Here is a 19,556-nt window from a genome sequence, read left to right on the forward strand (position 1 = left end):
CTTTTGCTTTCTGTTTCTGCTTTGATTAGTGGCAAACCCTGAGCAGAGCAATTAGCCTTTAATGAGTAAAAATTTATAGTTTTTAGTGCAGATTCAATTTATTACATTTTTAAAATTAAACCTGGGTATTATAAAAATGTGCAAATAGTAGAAGACACATTATTCTCACAGTGTGAGAGCAACCACAGTTTTGTGTTTGCTGAACAGATTTAAGCACCAGCCTGTAGCAGATACAGTTTGGGCAGGTTTTTTGAAAAAGTGAGCCCATTTGTTTTTGTTTTTTTTCTTTTTTTGTCCTTAAATTACCATTTCCTTCCTTTAACCTAAGTTCCCATGAGCTGATGCTTTGCATATTGCCTAGTGCTTCTAGTCAAGCACTGCTATAATTTTAGATTGGATATTGGTCAGCTTTTTCAAAAGTGTCCAGAGATGGGCATCTGGCACAGAAGTCCCCTGGCCAAGACTCAATGTCTTCACTTCTGCTTATCATCAGAAGGTTCCCTTTGTAGTCAGAGAGAGAAATACCCACTTCTGGACACATTTCTTCTAATTCTGAAGGTAACATCTAAAACCAGTTTGGATGGATCATTCCTAAGATGGCTATTTCTTCTCACTGACTACAAAAGGAGTGCAGGTACGATATTCTCATGCTGTGGGTGCCTGCAGTCAAGTCACTTCTGAGTTAGTTGTCTAGAGCAGTTGTCTCAAAACTTTTTTGATCATGCAACTCATCAGTAAAAAATTTTTGAGCATGGACCCTCAATATATGTATATTTAATTTTTTATACATTATACACATGTGCTACTGAAGTTATAATCTTTTCTTCCTGCCCCTTAACAAATGATCGAACACCTCCTGGCTGCACACACCCACTGTGGAAACTACTGGTCTTGAGATACTCTCTAACATGGGAAATGGTAGGAATCACCAGATAACAGGTCACTGGCTAGGATGAGGTCCTGGACAGGGACACTGAATTGCCTCTGGGATTTCCTGCCTCTCTGTTAATCACAGACAAGTCCCTTCTTAAGTGTTAGAGCCAGGCGGAAAAATATTAAATTTATGGAGAAATTTTCTTTCGTAAAAATTCGTAATGAAGAAAAACATTTGAAAAAGTCTCACAAAAGTGTTTTAGAGCTGGATCCAGATGTAGTAACTCTATAGTCCAGGGGGCATATCATAGTAAAGATGCTTAATGGTACTATAAGCTGAAGGGATCCTAGAACTAATGCAGTCTGGAAATTTTCAGAAAAAAACAACAAATGTGCCATTTACCTTTTCATCAAAATTTATGGTTCTGATTTTTTCAACTATAAGTGATCCAAGTTTCAGGAAGGACAGGCTTCTAAGTAGCTGTGCACAAATTCTGGTAAGAAACTAAAAGAAGTTTCATTAATTAATATTTCATTAAATATATAGAATATATTCACACAATTGCAGGACAGTTTGTGTTACTTTGAGTTAGTGGGTTACCATTTGTTAGTCTCGCCAGACTAATTGATTATGCCTGTGCTCCTGATCTGTTGAAAGAGAAAAGTGCAGTAAGCCAGGATAAGCCACCACTGTATATGGTTTAACTAACACACTTTAAAATGATATATTGTACTTTTAAAATAAGATGCACATATTTGATCAGTTGTCATAGGTAGATGCCAAGGAGTTACTCCATAAACCACAGTAACTTGGAGCACTTGCATTTGAGTGAACTTATTCATGTTGTGATGAACTAGCAAATGAAGGAATTTCAATAGAACTTAGGGCTGTAAGGGTCTCAAAAGATTTCTGAAAGGAGAACATCTGTTCTTAAATCAGTCAAATGCTTTTGAAAGTTTTACTCATAGATTAATACTTTGAAAAAACCAGTTATTAGCTGAATGGAAAAGTGAAACAGATTTGCCTGAATTTAATGTTTCGTATTTCCTGCTTCAAATACAGTGAATGTCCTAATTAAAATGCTCACAAAACTTCAGCTAATAAGATACCATCAGAAAACAGTTATATAAATTAAACTGAAATTGTAGGTACGTCAATTATTCTGTCCTCTGATTTAAAGAACAAAACCATTCTATGAAAACAAACTTAAATTTATAGTGTACACTCAAATGTTATGAAAAATATATAGATTGAGGATTGCAGATAGAGATTGTCACTGACTATGAATAATTAAATAAGTAGTAGAATCGGTAATTTATGAAAAAGCATCCCACAAAAAGCTCTAGAAACAAATTTTATCATAAATTGGTTTTGTCTGCTTGACTGCAGACTGACTTAAACTCTAGCATTTCAGACAGGGTAGGAAGAGAGTGATTTTTGGGGCTGATGTTCCCAGGTGTCATCCATGCTCCTTTCTCAGGCAATATGACAAGGGGGCAGAACAGGAGGCGTCAACTTGTCTTTCAGTGGCTCACAGCCTCAGTAGTGATTCAAATTCTCATGTGTTTAATTTTTCATTCTCTCTGTGAGCTCTACATTATGGCTCTGGTTCACAGTTCCTGCTGGATTTAGCAGTGGCATATTGAGGAGGGTAGTCCTTTTGGGGTACCCCAAAAATGACCCTAAATGAGATCCCCAAGATGTATGTTTGATCTGCCTGTTCAGCAAGTGCCATGGTCTCACCAGATGGTACTTAGCAAAGAAAAAATGACATAAAATTTCAGCCCAATCTGACCTGGTATTTAGGTCTTGATTACTTTGGTGGCTTGTGGTTAAACAAATAACTCCCTAGAATGTTGATGATATTTACTCAATACTGAAATAACATTCTGTTTAAATTTGTTTGTAGCATGGATCTCATGTGTTGGCTTGATATTGAAGAGTTCAGAAAGATGCTCCACAAGGATAAAGAAAAAAGTGAAGAAAAGTCTAAGGACATTGAAAGCAAGTACTTTAATGACGAGTACTTCTTTGGACCCAACAGCCCAGCTACCAGAGAGCAACAAGAAAAGGTACCAGTTACAAAACCATTTATAAAGAACAATCACACTGAATGTCACTGAGATAAAAGTCCACAAGAGGGTTTGATTCAGCTTTTCCCCAAGCTATCTCCTCAAATCTTGCCTATATTTTTGGCCAGAAGTCTCGTTCTGTTCTGGTTCTGGGGGTCCCTTCCTTCCTGTTTGAATTCTTCCTCCCTGCTCCTTATAGAACATCTCTCTTAAACCCTGATCTGAGGACACAGCCAGAGCATGCACAGCACAGCTCAGAAAAAGTGTAAAAATGGCTTTCAGGCACAGTGACTTGTTCCAGCTTTCTATTTAGTATGTCAGTAAAGCCACAGACAGTAAGTCTGAGCTGTGGTACTCTGATATATCTTGATACTTAGGCAATTTACTTGGTCAAGCTGGGGTATTATTTCCCAGAGTCTGTGTCCTATTATAGATAGGGACAAATGTAATCTGTTCCCTTTTATGAAAAGTACATGTGAGCCTTGGGTAAGCATGCATTAAATGCTTTGCTTACAATTAAGCTCATGCTTTGCTAAATCAAGGATGTGGAGAGATAAAGGACTTTTGGTATACACAAAAGTTTATGTCATGTGTTATTGTGTTTGGATTGCTTAGCTAATGCATTCAGGTGGAGGAAGGAGACAAATCCTTCATGATCAACTTTCGGCAGCAGTTCTGCTAGAAGTTCAGCAGTGCATCCAGAAGAGATTAGAAAAACAATGGCTGCCATTGTTCCTGGCAGATGAACACCGTGGGGTGGAGGGACAAGCAAAGGTAATTTTTTAACAACAGCAACACATCCAGGCATTGTTTTTTGTTTGGCTCATAATTTACCATTGGGATACAAAGGTTCAGAGGAAAAGCAGCCCCACAACTCTCTTTCAGTTTACACTGAAAGAGGTGCTGTAGCATGTACAGGTTGAAACATTCAGCTTGATAATTGTGAAGGCAGTTGCTCTGAAGGTTTAGTTTAGCTGACAGTATTATTGTTAGATCCTAAATCTGAAGGAGCAGGTATTAGCTCTGCTGCCAGGCAGGCTGCCAGGAGAGTCAACTAATCTTTGCTGTAGTGCTCCACTCTCCATATGCCATTTTGCCCTAGCCATACAGTTGCGCACTGAAGAAATGCTGCTTTGTGTAAAGGATTTGCCCAAGGGCACCAGAACACAAGCAAATGAGTGGGCTTCCCGTGCTGTAATTCTTTCTCTCTCTTATGTTGTCTGCATTCTCCCATCTGGAGCTGCAGTGCCTGTAGAAATTACCTCAGGACTTGTGAAATTCTGCTTAGTGAGGAGGTTAACTGCTATAAGCCTTGTTCTAATTGGTTACTTCAGAAAGTTGCCAGAAAACTGGGAGTGAGGAGCCTTTCACTCCTGCTGGCTCATTAGAAAGTCTGAAAATCTGCCTTTTATGAATGCCTCTGTGGCTGTGATCTGTGTAAGGAGATCATCCTGCTGCTGACAGATGCAAAGAGACTTAGTTTTTTGCACTTCCACAACAGCTCTGACATGCGAATGTCATGGCAGAAGGCAACTTCACAGTTCCACCAAGCAGACACATATGCAACTGCATTGATTAATAAAATTTGCTTTCTGTCATCTCTGTAACATCAAGAAGGTTGTCAAAGGTGCTATGAACTGGATCCTTTCCATCGGTTCAGAAGACTAAGGAATGTGAAAAGTATAGGTTCTGATAAGACAAATTGTAATTTTAATAATGATTATGTAACTAAATTAAAATTTTCTCTGCCCTTTTTAGCTGAACTCTGCCTCCTTTACAAGTCCTGGTACAAGACTATGTGATAGGGCTAAGCTGCTTCCAGGTCTGGAAGCTAACTCAGGCCTCCTTGCACCTGCTGCACTGTGCTGGCAGGCAGATTAGCCCAAGTAGCTTAGAAAATGTTGTATTCAACTCAAATAAACAGTTTACAGGAAATGCATACTTCTAATGAGCTTTTAGTCTTTTCCTAACTCCATTTATGTTTTACTGCTCTTTTCTCTTTCTTATTGCAAATTCAGAGGATGAAAAGGTCCTTTGAAGAAAGTATTTTAGAAGAAATGAAACCAGATGACATTCTCTACTTGGCTTCATATTTCACAGTGACCAAATACTGTGGGCATGCTATGTAGTCCTTATTCAGAAAACCTGCCCTTGATTTGAGGTGTATTTTTGCTACAAAGAAGTTGCAGGATCAAGTCTGTATTTCTGATACAGCTGTCCAAAGGAGCTAAAAACATTTCATACTGGGAAAAAAAACCCAACACCAAAATTTGTTACTAACATAAGTGGTCCCTCATGGGTAAAGTAAACCAGTGGAAGTGCATAATTTGACTGCTATTGCTTCTTGTCTTCTCTAACTTCGCAGTCTCATTTATAGCTGAAGAAGGGCTGGCATTCAGTGTGGGTCCACAACTAGTTTCAGACATAAAATCCAAACAAAGACATATAAATTATTCTACCACTGTGGTCTCTATCATTAGAGGGCTGAACAAGAAACAAGAAGAGTTTAAAAATACAATTATAATCTACTTTTCAACTTTAGATAATGGACATAACTGAAGATCTTTTACGCAAAGACCAGCAGAAGACAACCAGGATATGGAAGGCAAGTGAAATGTACCATATCTCTGTGTCTGCAGTTTCACCGTCTTTTTCATTTGGACCTTGCACATTCTTCATAATTTCTCTGTTGACAGTGTGAGGCCCAAATGTAATGCTGTCAAAAGCAGACATGATTGTATTGGCTAGAGTGGACTGATTACTCATATTACTCCTGAATTTAGCTCCCTGCTGATGTTCATGGTAAATTTCACTCCCTTCCTGGCTGGAGAGGTCATACTTGATAAAAACATGTCTCTTGTCTTGGGCTTTGGAGCACTCTTAACCCTCCTCAAACTGATAGTGTACCTTTAGTTCACATTTATCTGTGTTTTGCATGCAGTGGGCTTATTGGGACAAGCTGTTCATTCCAGCATCTGGTAGTTTATTTATTATTGCAAGTGGATTACGTGCAGACACAAAAGGGAATGTGAAGTATGCAGTGGAGTGGGCAGGTTTAATCATATCTCACAGTATCTGTTTCATTTAGAATTGTATTTTAATCTCATAGCACTGAGATAATATCAAATTTAAACTTCTTAAACCTTTGTAATAATACATTTCATCAGATGTTTGCCAGTTTTTTCCTCTTGAAGAGCAGTGAACTTTTTGTGATTGCCAACATACAAGTTGTGTACATTTGTTCAGTTGAACTTTTATTGTCTGTTGAAATCAAACTGGAGACCCGGTCACCAATTATCCATGCAAACCATCAGCACAAAAGGGATCCAAAGTGCATATGGGTTCTGTTAACTGAGTTTTCCCTTTGTCTGTTTGTCAGGAAGATGGTTATTTTCCATGTTCTGCTTCAAGGTTGTTGACCCATAAAATAAGCAGTTTGTATATTGATATAGGGATGGAAGCAATGTTTTGTTCTTCCTTTCATGAATATGACCCAGAAATAATTTTTCCCAAAAGTTGTCTAACTCCTGGTCACAGGGGATAGAACGTAGTAGGAGAATCAGACAAGGGCTGAGAAGATCCCACCCTACTGCCTGAGTTGAGCTTACTTTATTTTAACCAAAGGACCCTCTGGACAGCCACTACCCTCCCTCTCACAAGCGTAGGCTCTCACCCCAGCAGGCTCTGCGGCAGGACACTAAGCATAACCCCTGTTTAAGAGCAGCTGCAGAAACTCTTTCAGCTTAGGATCAGGTTAGATTTCCAGGACTGTTGGCAACAATTAAAAATGTTTTTGTCCCATGCTGACCATTGAAGAGTACTCCATCCCGCCAGGACTTCAAGAGGTTTAAACCACTGTTAAAAGATGGTTTTCATTCATCCATCTGATAACAAAAGGGGGTTGTTTGGCTTGCTCCTCAGCAACAGTACAAGAACTGTTTGTTCAGGAAGACAGGCCAGCATGAACTTCATTTCAAACAAACTGTCTCTGCATAAGCCATCTTTCTTTCTCCACCCTTTCCTGGCTGCCTACTGTTTTGTGCTTGGCAGCATGAGGATTTCCAAAATGTCTTGATGACTCTAAATTCTGTTTTACTATTGGTAGCTTTATTCCATAGAGAGCAAACTCTCTGGCTTCTGCTGGTGATCATGGCAACACATTTCAAAGCTCATTTTGTTGGTGAGATCCCTGTCAGAAGCATTTTACAACTTTAAGCTATGTGGTTTGTCTGTTCCTTTTTCTTTGTTGTTTGTTTGCACAAAACTCAAACTGTTCTCTAGAAAAGTAGCCTCTTGCCATAATCAATAACAATAGCTGTTTCCATATTTTATAGTATGTAGTCATATGGTCTAAATCATTGTCAGTCATTTCCTCTCCCATCATGTCTTCCAAAAAATGTTCCCTAAACAAAACTGAAAAAAAAAAAAAAAGAAAAAAGAAGGAAAGAAAGAAATGAAACCTTGCCACATATTATTGTATCCATGTCATAAAGTCATAAACTACTGAAAGTTAGGGTCAGTGGAAAGATAAGAATCAGACAGTTTACGCTAACTAATGGCTTTGTTATTGCTTTTTGAAACAAAGTTTATTTGGTGCATTTATTTCTTTTTTTGACAGCATATGGACAATAAGTGTGTTTCTTCATCTAGTGAAATAATTGCTTTCCGCAAAGCACTGTTGGATCCGGTGACAGCAAATCTGTTTCAACGCTTTGTGTCACTGCAAGGAGACCTGCTGGGGAATGGAGTGCTCTTTTGGCAAGAAGTGCAAAAGTATAAGGTATGGTGGTAGAATGGAGCCGGGGGAATAGCAATCAGTTTGTAAGCAAATGCATCCATTCCTGCATATTAGGAGAATTTTAACAAGAATGTCTACAGGCATTCATTCTGTTGTTCATAGTAAAACCTCTTTCACGGTTTAAAACAGGGGTTTTTTTTTTTTAAGAAAACCCTCACTTCTTAAGGGTAGCTATGTTTGACTCAAATGTATAATCCCTATATTTCATTATGCTCCTTCAAACTGTAACATTCTTCTGAGTCCCTAAAGGGACACTACCAACTAGCTAATGCCCAGAGTTTGGTATACATCTGTCAAGCAATAGAAAATGTTCATTCTGTCCTTATAGCTGCATACAGTTAAATAATGGGATTATTGCTGAATTTGGTAATTCCTCAAAAATCAGAGATAACGTTTAAATTCAATCAAATCTATAGATGTAAAGATAATATCTACCCAAAAAGCCTATATGTGCAATGCAGACCCCAAGTCCCTTGCCCTTTGTAGTGTCACATTTGACTTCAGCTGAGGATGGGACCAAAGCCAAATGTGATGGGGAAGGTCAGCAGGGATTATCTCTCTCCCAGATACATGCACTTTTGTGAAATTGCTGCTGTGTGGGTTGAAAAACAGTGGGAAACCTCTGGAGTGAGCCTTTAAATCACACTGCAGCTTTCTAGTAGCACCCTGGATTGAATTCAGGGACACCACAGATCTTTCACTTTTTCCTCTTTCCTTTTGCCTCTGGGATATTCCTGATGCAAAACTGCTACCAGAGTGCAGAACCTTTCCTGGGCTCCTGAGCACAGCTTGTGTGCACATGGCAAGCAGGGAGCAAGAGGTTAGCTAACATGCTCAGAAGTTAGGAGGTAAACACAGTTGATGCTGCAGTGGTACTTAGAGATCTTTTGCAGGCATTTAGGTGTATTTTCACTGTTTAATTTTATGAATTTGAATTTTGGAGTCTGCTTTAGAAATTGAAGCTTGTCTGTTCCCAGGGTTCCATCTCTCTTCCTCACAAAGGCTCTGATCCCCAAGTAAGGAATCACTAGATGAAATGCTCTCTGGGGGCGCTGCTTTCTTTCTCTTGGTTATAAAGTGACTACCTTACATTTAAAACCTGATATGAAGGCACCTGGTGTTCCATGACATAAATCCTTTCCAAAATATTTGAATTTTTTTCAGATTTGTGACTCTTTTTTGCTACATTATGGAGGACATGGAAACTTTCTGCAAATTAATGTGCAGTGTAGTTTAGACTCTTTTCCCTGTAGATCTGCTCTCTGAAGAAAGCCTTCATTGTTTTTTTGTCCCAACCCCTCTCCTGCATTTATGTTAATTTTATTTGTCTTCTTATCAAGAAAAAGTACAATCTGACCGTATTTCTCCGTGCATGTGATTTGTCATGGTTGGCAGTTGATGCTCTTTATAGAAGCAAAGGGCTGGAGTAGTAGGAGTGTTGTGGGTCAGGCTGAACTGGAGGAATATTGCCAAAGGCGTGGGCAGCACTTTGCACAGTGCATACTTGTATTGTCTGAGCCCTATCGTGCCATCAGTTAAGACAGAATTCCCTTTAGGAGTCAGTGCTCCCCGTAACCCATCAGGCTGGCGGCACATCTTGGGACAATCCAAAACCAAGATTTCTTTTTAAACAAATATGAAGAAACATAAATCTGTGGATCATTTCCATCTGTTCCTCTATGCTCAGTCTCATCTCTCTTCATATCATATGGCTTGTTTGTCTTCCCTCTTACTACAGCTCTCTGCCTTCTCTTCTATGCTAGATGAACAAAGGAGTCCATAGTATATACTTTGGATATATTGAATATGTTTTTGTATTGCCTTACTTTCTTTATTATAGCTGTTATCATTCTTTTTTTCCTTTTCAAAACTGAAAAGTATTCATAATAAAACAAGCCAGCTCTTTCACATACCACATTTCTGGTTAAAAGCCCTGTTTTAAATTTCTTTGCAAAGTAAATATCTAGACTCCTATACTAAAACTAAATGCAGATTCTTCATTTAGAGGGCTCTCTTCCTGAACATTCTCTAGAGCACTCATTGTGACTCTATTAGATATAAGTGATAGTCTCCTAGTATTATAGAAATTTCATGTTTCAAAGTGTTTGGAGGAAGTTCTTTGAATTATTTTTCCTTCATGTCAAAATCCAATGGAAGCATTGTCAGGGCATCAAAACACAGTAATAACAGGTGTTCCATCAGAACAATAGGATCGCTTTAAGAAAAGTAGAAAACTCCCAGTATTCCTTTGTGATCTCACTCCTGTAAGTTCAGGTCTGTTTTGTATTCTGTTCTGCACACAGTTATTTCCAACCCCAGGGTTTTGGGAAACTAGAAAATCCTAATGAATGGTGAAACTAGAAGATTTCAATAAATGGAAGATTTTACTGGTAGCTAAAACTGTCCCCCTTGTATCAACATTCCTTGTACCCTCTAAATATTTCCCCTCTTTTGCTGGAGCATTTAGAACATTTCTTTGTATTTTGGTTACCACGGCTAAGCTGGTCATAGCAGGCTTATTGTGAAAACCAGTGCATTTCACACCTGTAGCTGTGTTTCTCTTTTCAGAAATGCCTCCTATTTGCCAGTAATGCACTTAAAAACTACCCTGTTCCATCTGACCATGCAGGCAGAGGTTATAACTTAAAAGCCACGATTGCTATACATCTGCATTTGCAAATCAGAACTCCCACTCACGTCTTAACTATGGCTTTGACCATTCACATTTGCTATAAGAATTTTGTCCTACATACTGAAGGAATCTATTGTATAATTTTTTTTATATTTTTGACTATTATTCTTTGATCACTGGGCCTCTCTAAAGGATCTTGTGTCTCTCTCTCCATTGACTGAAAATGCTATTTTTCATCTTTCAGGACTTGTGCCATTCTCATTGTGCTGATGCCATAGTCCAGAAAAAGATCACAGCTATTATCAACTGCTTTATTAATTCTGCCATACCCCCAGCTTTGCAGATTGACATCCCACCTGAACAAGCAAAGAAGATTTTGGAGCGCAGGAAAGAACTAGGACCTTACATTTTTAGAGAGGCACAGGTAAGAAGCTGGGCGAATCTCTGTAATAGGTCTGGCCAGAGCCTGCATGCCTGATTTTAGGAACAGTCTTTGTTGCTTATGTGACAGTTAGGATTCAGATATATACTGCTCAATAAAAATGATCTCTGACAGCTAGCTGATACTGGAAAGGTGTCATCTAGGTCTGTGTTAGGATTCTGGCAGTAGAAATTAAATCTGTCTGTGTTCTTCATTGCTTGTTCTTTACCACTTGGTTAATGTGAGAGAAGTAATTTGTAGTTAGAAAGTTTGTAGTTTTCATGGTTTATGAAAAATGCAGATGTGAGTAAAGCACAGAGACAGCTTAACTTGCTGAATGTCTTTCCCTTCTTTATTACAAAAAGTGTGTTTTAAATGGTTGTAGACAATTTTCTCTCTCATCTTTGTACTGTTCAGACTGAATAGCAATTTGTGAACTTTTACTTCAGACTTACTCTTTTCTTGTCCCTTGATACTGCCTTGTCTGTCTTATCTTCTAAGCCCAAGAAAGCTAGTTTTTCTTCTTTTCCTGTAAAATTGACACCAACACCTTTAAACATCAACTGTGAGCCCATAAAGTGTTTGGATGACAAAAGATGAATGTTTTGTCAGAGAAGAGGGTTCACATAGGTTCTGAGGGAAACAGAAGTTTCATTTCAGCCTGTGTAAAACCCCAGTGAACTCCAGAAATGTGGCACAAAACCAAAGGAAGAACTTGGCCAAAAAGCTGTGACTGGAACCTGACAGTGACTCACTTGTCACTTTCAAGTCCATTGAGCCAGAAGCAGTGAGGTGCTGAGCGTGCTTGGCAATTTGGAAGCCAAGTTTCTCAATGAGAATTAAACATCTAAATTAATTGAAAAATGTGAGCCTCGGTACGTGCAGCAACAGAATTTACTGAGCCCCTCTGTTTGCTTTTCTAAAATTGTTTTCCTTATTCTAGTTCAAAAACGACCCTGTGAGAGATTATATCATTTAAAAATTATCCAAGATTTGCTCATAGATCTGTAATGTGGTTTAAGAGTCTTTCCAGAGGCAAAAAAGTATTTCCTTTCTCTTAAGGAGGGAAAAAAAAAAGCCCTCTCCCTAATGAACTGAATATTTGAAATATTTGAGCAGAACAGTGGTGCAAAAGCAATTCTACTGGTGTATATTTTATCAAGAATACTTGTAAAAAATGATGGATGTTCTCATTAATGCAAACAATTGTTTAGGGAAATATAAAAAAAAGAAAGTGCCTTTTAACTGTGTTTTAGGAAGATTTCTCACCAGTAATAAACATACTGATGAAAAGCATGTGCCTAGCAAATCTGGGCTGAAATGTCAGGACAGAGTACGTGGGAGGAACAAGGCTGTGTGTTCAAAAAGAAATAGTTATTTCATTCGCATGGTAAACTACATTTTATTTTACAGTAAATTGTTTTCTTAATACGGTCAAGATTGACTTTTCTTCTCGTGCAGATGACTGTTTTTGCTCTTCTGTTTAAATTTTGGCCAGAATTTTGTAAGTTTCAAAGCAATGTGGATAGTGAAAAAATTCTACGTGCCTTGGAGAAAGAAAAGGAAAAAAAGATGCGAAAGAAGGAAAGGATAACAGCAAAGGTAAGGCTCACAAGGTTTCAGGTGACATCTGATGAACTGCATAAAAACTTCTTCATGAGCAAACGTACATGAATTAAAATATCCCTTTCTCAGCCTGTTCCAAAGCTACCAAATATTTTTTGTTAGATTTCAGACTTCACATGTGACCCAGTCCTAGGATGATTAATTCCCAATCCTGTCGATGCATATACTTAGGTTTAACTTGAAGCAGATGAGTCAATGGAATACTCCTTTCATTAAGAAGAGGGAAAAATGTATTTTAGTCATCTTTTATGCCAAGAGAAGAGCAAAAAAGAAGGCTGAATTAAAAAAAAAAATAAATCTGTGTACAGTGGGTAACTGCAGACCTGTTTGCACTTTCTTGATGTATTGTCCTATATTAGAATTTATAGTTCTGGATTACTATTGAAAGCAAACCAAACCAAACCCAAAATTAATTTCATATCTATTTTTCAGAAGGACCATTTGAAAAGTCTGCACATTATTTTAAAAAATATTTATGCACTGATTATTTTGCATAGGTTTTGCCTTTTCTTGAATATTTCTCATCTTTGACAGTGAAATTGTTAGACTGTTCACAGTGAGTTTCCAGACAGTTTCAGCACATTAACAGAACTGTGACCTCTACAGTGGAATGCTTGTTTGTAAAATTGTTTTTCTTGGACTTTTTTATTAAAATGTAATGTATTTCTTTTTCTATTGATTATAGGCTTTGAAACAGTTTATTTTTTATGAAATACAATTGTTTGGCCAGCTTTGGGAGGAGAACATTCTTTTAAGGGCAGAGAAATTACTGGACTTGCAAACTATCATAAGTAGCATTAAAAGAGGTTTACATATGTTAAATACCATATACACATGTGTTGTGATGTTACTTATGATGAGAACCACATGAGTACCTGGACAGATAAAGACATATGCCCGTAAGAACATGTATACATTGTTATCCTCCTTTAGACACGTGAAAGCTGAGGACCAGTGAAACATTACTCAAGGCCACACACCAATGTCAAGGGAAGCCTAAAATCTAAGAACTCATGTTCCTTTCTCCAAAGCATATTGTCTCCATACAGATATGTCTGGCAAGGCCAATACTGCAAGAATGCAATATTTCAAAGTAATGCACTTTTGCGTTTTCACAGACTTATTTTTTCCATCTGTTTGTGGCCTGTCTATAAGTTTTCTGATTAAGATCAAGGAAGTAAAGAGAAAATCTTGGCCAGGAGGGCGAAAGCCTAGCTTTTATGGAGAACAAATGGGAAAGGTGAACTACCCTTCTAGGCTGGGAAACAGAGTAAGAAATTTTAGAAAGTGACAGGCAGAGAATGCAGTTCAGTAAACAGTTTGCAGACTATTCTTCTCATGAAAAAAATGATCAGTAAACCGGTTACCTTTTAAAATTTTTTGAATGAATAGGTGGAACAGATAAATTTTTGAAATGTTTTTGAAACCCTTTCCCCTTTCTGCTATTGTTTAAAGAAATTGCCATTTCCTGTTCTCTTGTTTGAGATTTCTGTCCTCTCAATGACAGTGTAACTATTCAAATAATTCAGTGTCCCTGAAGGATACTGATAAAGTTCATCTAACATAAGCAATAGCAGTTTCACCAGCAGCTTGTGGAAGGTGATGATGTCTTGGCATTGAAAATAAGGTCTATGCTCTTCTGCCCCACCAGGCTCACGCTGAATGAGAGGAAAGCTCTGGCAAGGGTTAGAAACAGCTTTTCGTATATATATTTCCCCTCCACTCCACAAATCAGTTGCTATTTTGGGTTTATGTCAAAATGAACAATCATAGTCCTGTGGGAGGAATTTGCTTTCTTTTTCCTCACAAATGTGTCCCTGGGGTTCTCAGTCTACTTGGGCTCACCTTGGTTTTAGAGCTGAACAGATAAGTTGGACTTTTATGTAGTATAATTGGAAAAAATGGTCAGAAAAGGAGCTTTTCAGTGAACAGTTATGCATAACTTGGCATTATTTGACTATCTCAATATTTTTTCTGTGTGCCTATTTGTTATTTAGGGGGCAAATTCTATCAAAGGCTTCCTGGCAATGGACTTGTTCCTTTGTTAACTGCTAGAGGCACATGCCACACACTTTAAAATATATATTCGTCACTTTTTGCAGACTGCCTTGATGCCAGTGCTAGTAATTTGTTATATACATAATTGCATTTTACCTCCAAAGTAGATTTTGGATTTTTTTGCTTTCAAGTGCACAAAGCAGTTTTACCTTACACTATAAATCTGTATTTAGTCTTTCCATACCCTTAGCAAAGAAAGCCATAAACATTATTTTCCTTTTCCATGTTTCTGTCATCTCTCTTTACGCTTCTTAGCAATAAGCTTATTTGTTAGTTAGTGGTGTAATGTCATGGGATATGACATTGCCATAACATTGCCTAATTTATTATGAGAAGACATTATTAAAGACCTCACTTAATTCACCATTTTCATTGAGAAAGCCAACAAACATAAACTGTAGTGCATTAGTGTACATGCTACCTCTGTATTTGCTTTGGCATCCCTGTTTCATCAACTGAGTGTGCCACAGAAGTTACTAAGCCTGTTCCTGGAGAGAAGGTGAACATCACACTGCCTGGCCAGTTCTGTACCCGAAAGTCACTGTTAGAGCTGATGGGTTCATAGGACAATGGGGATGATGAGGAAGGAAAAGGCACTTTATGAGCAAGGAAACAGGATAGTTTGATCCTTTTCCAGATCTTTCAGGGACTTGCTAAGTGACTCTGGGAACAATTTGACCTCTTCCCCCCCCCCCCCCTTACTTTTTCACTTAACATGGGAGGCTTATATTACTCAGCTCTTGGAGGTGTTATGGGGTTAACTGTGTGAGGTCAAATATGAACACTGATTAACGTTTATAAAGAATTTTGGGATCATCAGACAGAATGTGCAAAGGTGCAGCCTTCATAAAACACAAAAGCAACATGAAAATGATGAATAGTTAATCACCAGAGCATTTTACGAAGTGCTACGATGCCTTGTTCTTAATTGTAAATGTTTTAAATCAGATTGACTGTTTTCCTAAGTTGTATACTGTAGTTCATTCGCAGCTACTGGACCAAGATGGAATTAATCACCACAAATCCTACATTCTTCATTTATACATGAGGCCAAATTAGAGGCTCACCATGTCCTCTCTGTCCTTAAAATATGTTCTGTTGCAGATCTGCCCTGTCACTTAGCTATATTTTGGAGCAGGTATTGAATCTGAAAGAAGGATGGTCTGCAGGACTGTAGAGGCCAGGAATCATTGACTAGAACAAAGAAATGCTTTTAAAAAGCATTATCTTCTGCTATTTTTTAATATGCCCAACATGATGTATTATGAAACTGAGCATTACAAAACATTACTGCAAGTGAACCTATCTCATTTCCAATGACAGTTTTTGGTTCCTCAGGCCTTGCTTTTAACTTTAGCACCGTAATTATTGTTCACATCTAATTATGAGTTTTTATTATTAGCAGGGTAAAGAAGCACAGAGAAAACTCATCAACTTGACTCAACTGTCAAAGAGGGCCTTGACTCAACTGCAAAAGAGTGCCTTGACTCAGCTGCAAAAGAGTGACTTGACTCAGCTGCAAAAGAGTGACTTGACTCAGCTGCCAAGGAGTGCCTTGACTCAAATGCCAAAGAGTTCCTTGACTCAACTGCCAAAGGGTGCTTTGGTAGATACGGTTGACATGAAGAGAGGATCAGCACCATCTTTAGATGGATTTGGATGGGAGGTGAATAATACCCGTTTCTACAGATATCATTCAAGAGAGAGAAAATGACCTTGGGAGAACAAGAAGGGGGAGTTAGGTTTTGAATACTGTTGTCACATAGTTCTTCAATAACTGTTCATTCTTCCACAATTAGCTTCACTGTTTTAAGTTTACCTACCTGACAGCTGATTTTTTTTCCTTCTTTCTTGATTTTTTTTAAGATTTAGGTACTGAGTACTATTAATGGCTGACAGCATGTTAAGCTCTTACGGTGTATAGATTAAAAAAGAATCTGTTTGTAAAGATAAATTGAAGAAAAGATAGTTCAGTTCCAGAATAAGAAGCTTTTCATTACTTGTGAAATTCCTGTCCTGAAAGAATTCAGTTTGAGCTAGAGTTCTGTTCTGTTCATATGTCAAAAACTGAAGCAGAACTCCTTCAGGAAATCTAGGTATTTGAAAATCTGACAGCAAATACTACTTTAGGACTTCTTCCATAACAACTCTCACTATGCATCTAACCTATAGTGAAAAGTTAACAGACATTTGATTGGAGAAATGGGAAGAACAGACATGCTACCTGGGGCATATGAAGGGATCATTCATGGCTGAGTTGGCACTGCCATAACATAATGGAGAATCTGTGCAACCACATAATCCCAGCTATGCTATGTGATGCAGGAGTAAATCCCACTTTAGCCACTGCTTGAATTCTACAGAATGCTTCTCGTGGCATTATGTTAGTGATGAGCAGAATATAGAAATGGGCAGTCTGAAATACCCCCAAAATCTGAAGCAAATTGCATAGTTAAGCTTACACCCTTGTCCCTTAAATGGACCTTTTTACTTTTGCTCATACCTATTTTTTTTATTTTTTTTTTTTATTTTTTTTTGTTTTTAAATTGAGTTGAGCAAGCCAGTATATCCATGGCATACGCTTAAGCCCTCAAGAAGAGGCAAGTAACTACAGAACAAACAATAATCTTTTAAAGGGCAGTTTCTTTTTTCTTCTCCGAGACCCTTTCTGCTATAGGAAGGTGCTAGAAGTTCTACTGAGTTGTGATATGACAAATTGGCCCCAAACTTCTCATGCTGTAAGGAAAAAAATTGGGTTGAATAAAAATGCAGTTCCCAACTGTTTTAGGAGAGTGACCTAATATTTACATGTAACCTGAACTGTGGTTGTTGCAATGCAAAGAGCAACATTTGATCCTTAGAAAAAGAAAGGATGATGTCTCCAGTTGATTAGCCTCTAGTGGTAGTAGCATTCTGCTAGAGAAGGCAGGCAGAAAGAACTGAGAGGCTAATGAGACCTTAAATGATTTGAGAAAGGACATGCTCAAAGGACGTGACAGGGAGATAAAATCAAGTCCTCAGTAGCACAAATGACAGATATTTTGGGAGGGGAAAGATCTGCTGTATTTAGGTTTAGAAGATGAAAGGAGAGCAAATAAGACAGACCAGGGATGGAGAATAAATGTAAACATTGCATCTGTCAAACTTGCTTAAATCATGGTGTTTTGAGATTTGCTTATTTGGAGCAATACTATTTTTCATATGATTCCAATACTCTAATGAAAAGAATCTTCTTAATAATTGTGGTTATCCAATAACAGGGTTTTAACATAAACAAGTTTTTTATCTCACTGTTGATATGGGCCAGGAACTACAGTGACATGTTCTGAAGGCTGATGGTGTTTAATGGTTCTTGCAGGCTTCCTGGTCCTATTCCAAGTACATAGAAGCCTTGGAGCAGGAGAGAATACTCATTAAAAGGGAAGAAGATTTGGAGGAAACCTCATCATCATTCCTTTCAGGTTATTAACCTGTAGTTTATTAGGACAAGCTTATAGCTTAGGTGAAATTCTCTCAGTATAAGGACTTTGCTTACTCTTCTTTTGAGTTTCATACGTAAACCTCTGCCTCTCTTTTGCTGTCCACAGGGGAGTTGCTCTCTGCACCATACTAGTGAGTGATAAGTTTTCTAAGAAAGGGACAGTAAAAGTTGCAAGGTATCAGCATTGCCTTTACTGCAGAGGTCCTACTGAAGAGGGGGATTCAGCCATCCTTCATTTTGCAGTGTCGTGGCAATCACACACACATTTCACCTCCCTGGCTTTTTGTGCTTCATCAACTTACATACAAGCAGATACTGAAACTTCTTTCTACCAGTTTGTCAGTATGTTTCTGGGGGATGTGAGAGGCATTGCTTCATCCTGGTTTCTGCCATGAATATCCTCTTAGGTCTTCCCCAAGGATATTATGACCTGTTTGCTTATTAAATTCCTGCATTTATCAGTAGGGCTAGCAATAGCACTATGTAATGTTAAACTCCTTCGGTTTCACATAATTTTAATTATTTTTTTCCATGTGCAGATTCCTTGTCTATGTCCTCCCTGAAGCCTGAAAGTTCTATGAAAGCTACCATTTCTACAAAGCGTAAACTCTCAAATGTTCCCAAGACACAGGAAGTGAGCACCAGACTGCCAACAAGTGTACTTTGAAATGTGCATTCTTAAAAGCTAGTTTTCCTGCTGTCAGTGCTGATGCTCATTAGTAGCAAGTTATTTCACCCCAAGTCATGTTTAAGTGAAGCTCTACAGCCTCAATGTGAAGACAAGATTATTTTTCATTTCAGCCATGGTTAGCGGACCTGACGTTGACCTGATGGAATTTTTTTGCAAAATGGTAGTATCTGAAATGAGGCTATCTAAGCTTTCCAGTTCAGGTATTTTAACTAGGAGCATGAGATGACTAGAGAAATCTCAGACCCCATGGAGTTACTGGCAAGAATCTGACACAGAACTAGCAATAGATCATCTCTACCAAAGCCAACTAAATATTAGAATAAGAGAAAGAAGTAGGACAGCAAAGAGATCTGATAAAGACAGAAAAACATATTTTGCTTCAAAGCTTGAATTCCTAGAAGGAATAATATCCCGGAGGTTTTGTTTTGTTTTTTAAGCCTATGCTGAAATTATATGGACTTAAGAAAATTAATACAACTTGGACTATTGCTTCCCTTCCTTCTCTGCTCCTCCTTTCTCTTCTAATTATGTACTAAGCACAGCTATTTTAGGCAAATTGGTGTCCTGCCTTCACTAGTCCTCCTGAATTTCCAAATGTCTGAACATAAGCTTCCTGTGGCAGTATTTTCTGTATGTGACTTCAGAGAAAACTGCAGCATTCCTTGGTCTTCCCTCACATTCTCTTTCTGCCCTCTTATCATGTCCTCTAGTTGCAGTTAAAGTAATCCAGCTTCACAGGTGTAACTATATTTTGTATATCTCTGCCTTCTGTACCACTGTTCTGCCCCCCATGTCATGGTTGGGGAGTCCTGGCACAGGGCCTTTGCTCCTGCTCTGTGGATGAGAAACCTCGAGGTGGGCCCCGTGACCAGAGGGCCCACACGGCAGCTTCAGTCCTTGCTG

At 38.3% G+C, this 19,556-nt stretch overlaps 1 protein-coding gene across 5 annotated transcripts in view; it reads left to right on the forward strand.

Annotated features, from left to right (window-relative positions):
- The window catches only part of RGS22 (regulator of G protein signaling 22), a 66,597-nt gene that overhangs the window by 43,163 nt on the left and 3,878 nt on the right, over positions 1-19,556 (forward strand). For 3 of the 5 annotated variants that reach the window (XM_039382370.1, XM_027717602.2, XM_027717607.2), the window contains 9 exons: positions 2,784-2,946; positions 3,562-3,720; positions 5,489-5,551; positions 7,565-7,726; positions 10,621-10,800; positions 12,259-12,399; positions 15,884-16,147; positions 17,840-17,942; positions 18,502-19,146. In XM_039382370.1, the coding sequence (XP_039238304.1) occupies positions 2,784-2,946; positions 3,562-3,720; positions 5,489-5,551; positions 7,565-7,726; positions 10,621-10,800; positions 12,259-12,399; positions 15,884-16,147; positions 17,840-17,942; positions 18,502-18,629 (1,363 nt within the window). In that variant the 3' untranslated portion in view covers positions 18,630-19,146. Of the gene's footprint in view, positions 1-2,783; positions 2,947-3,561; positions 3,721-5,488; positions 5,552-7,564; positions 7,727-10,620; positions 10,801-12,258; positions 12,400-15,883; positions 16,148-17,839; positions 17,943-18,501; positions 19,147-19,556 lie in introns of those variants that run through there. The other 2 variants (XM_027717603.2, XM_027717606.2) reach the window with 2 other exon arrangements.

Source organism: Pipra filicauda, unplaced genomic scaffold (assembly GCF_003945595.2).
Source record: "Pipra filicauda isolate LSUMZ 115617 unplaced genomic scaffold, ASM394559v2 scaffold110_size2237424_pilon, whole genome shotgun sequence".
NCBI lineage: Eukaryota > Metazoa > Chordata > Aves > Passeriformes > Pipridae > Pipra > Pipra filicauda.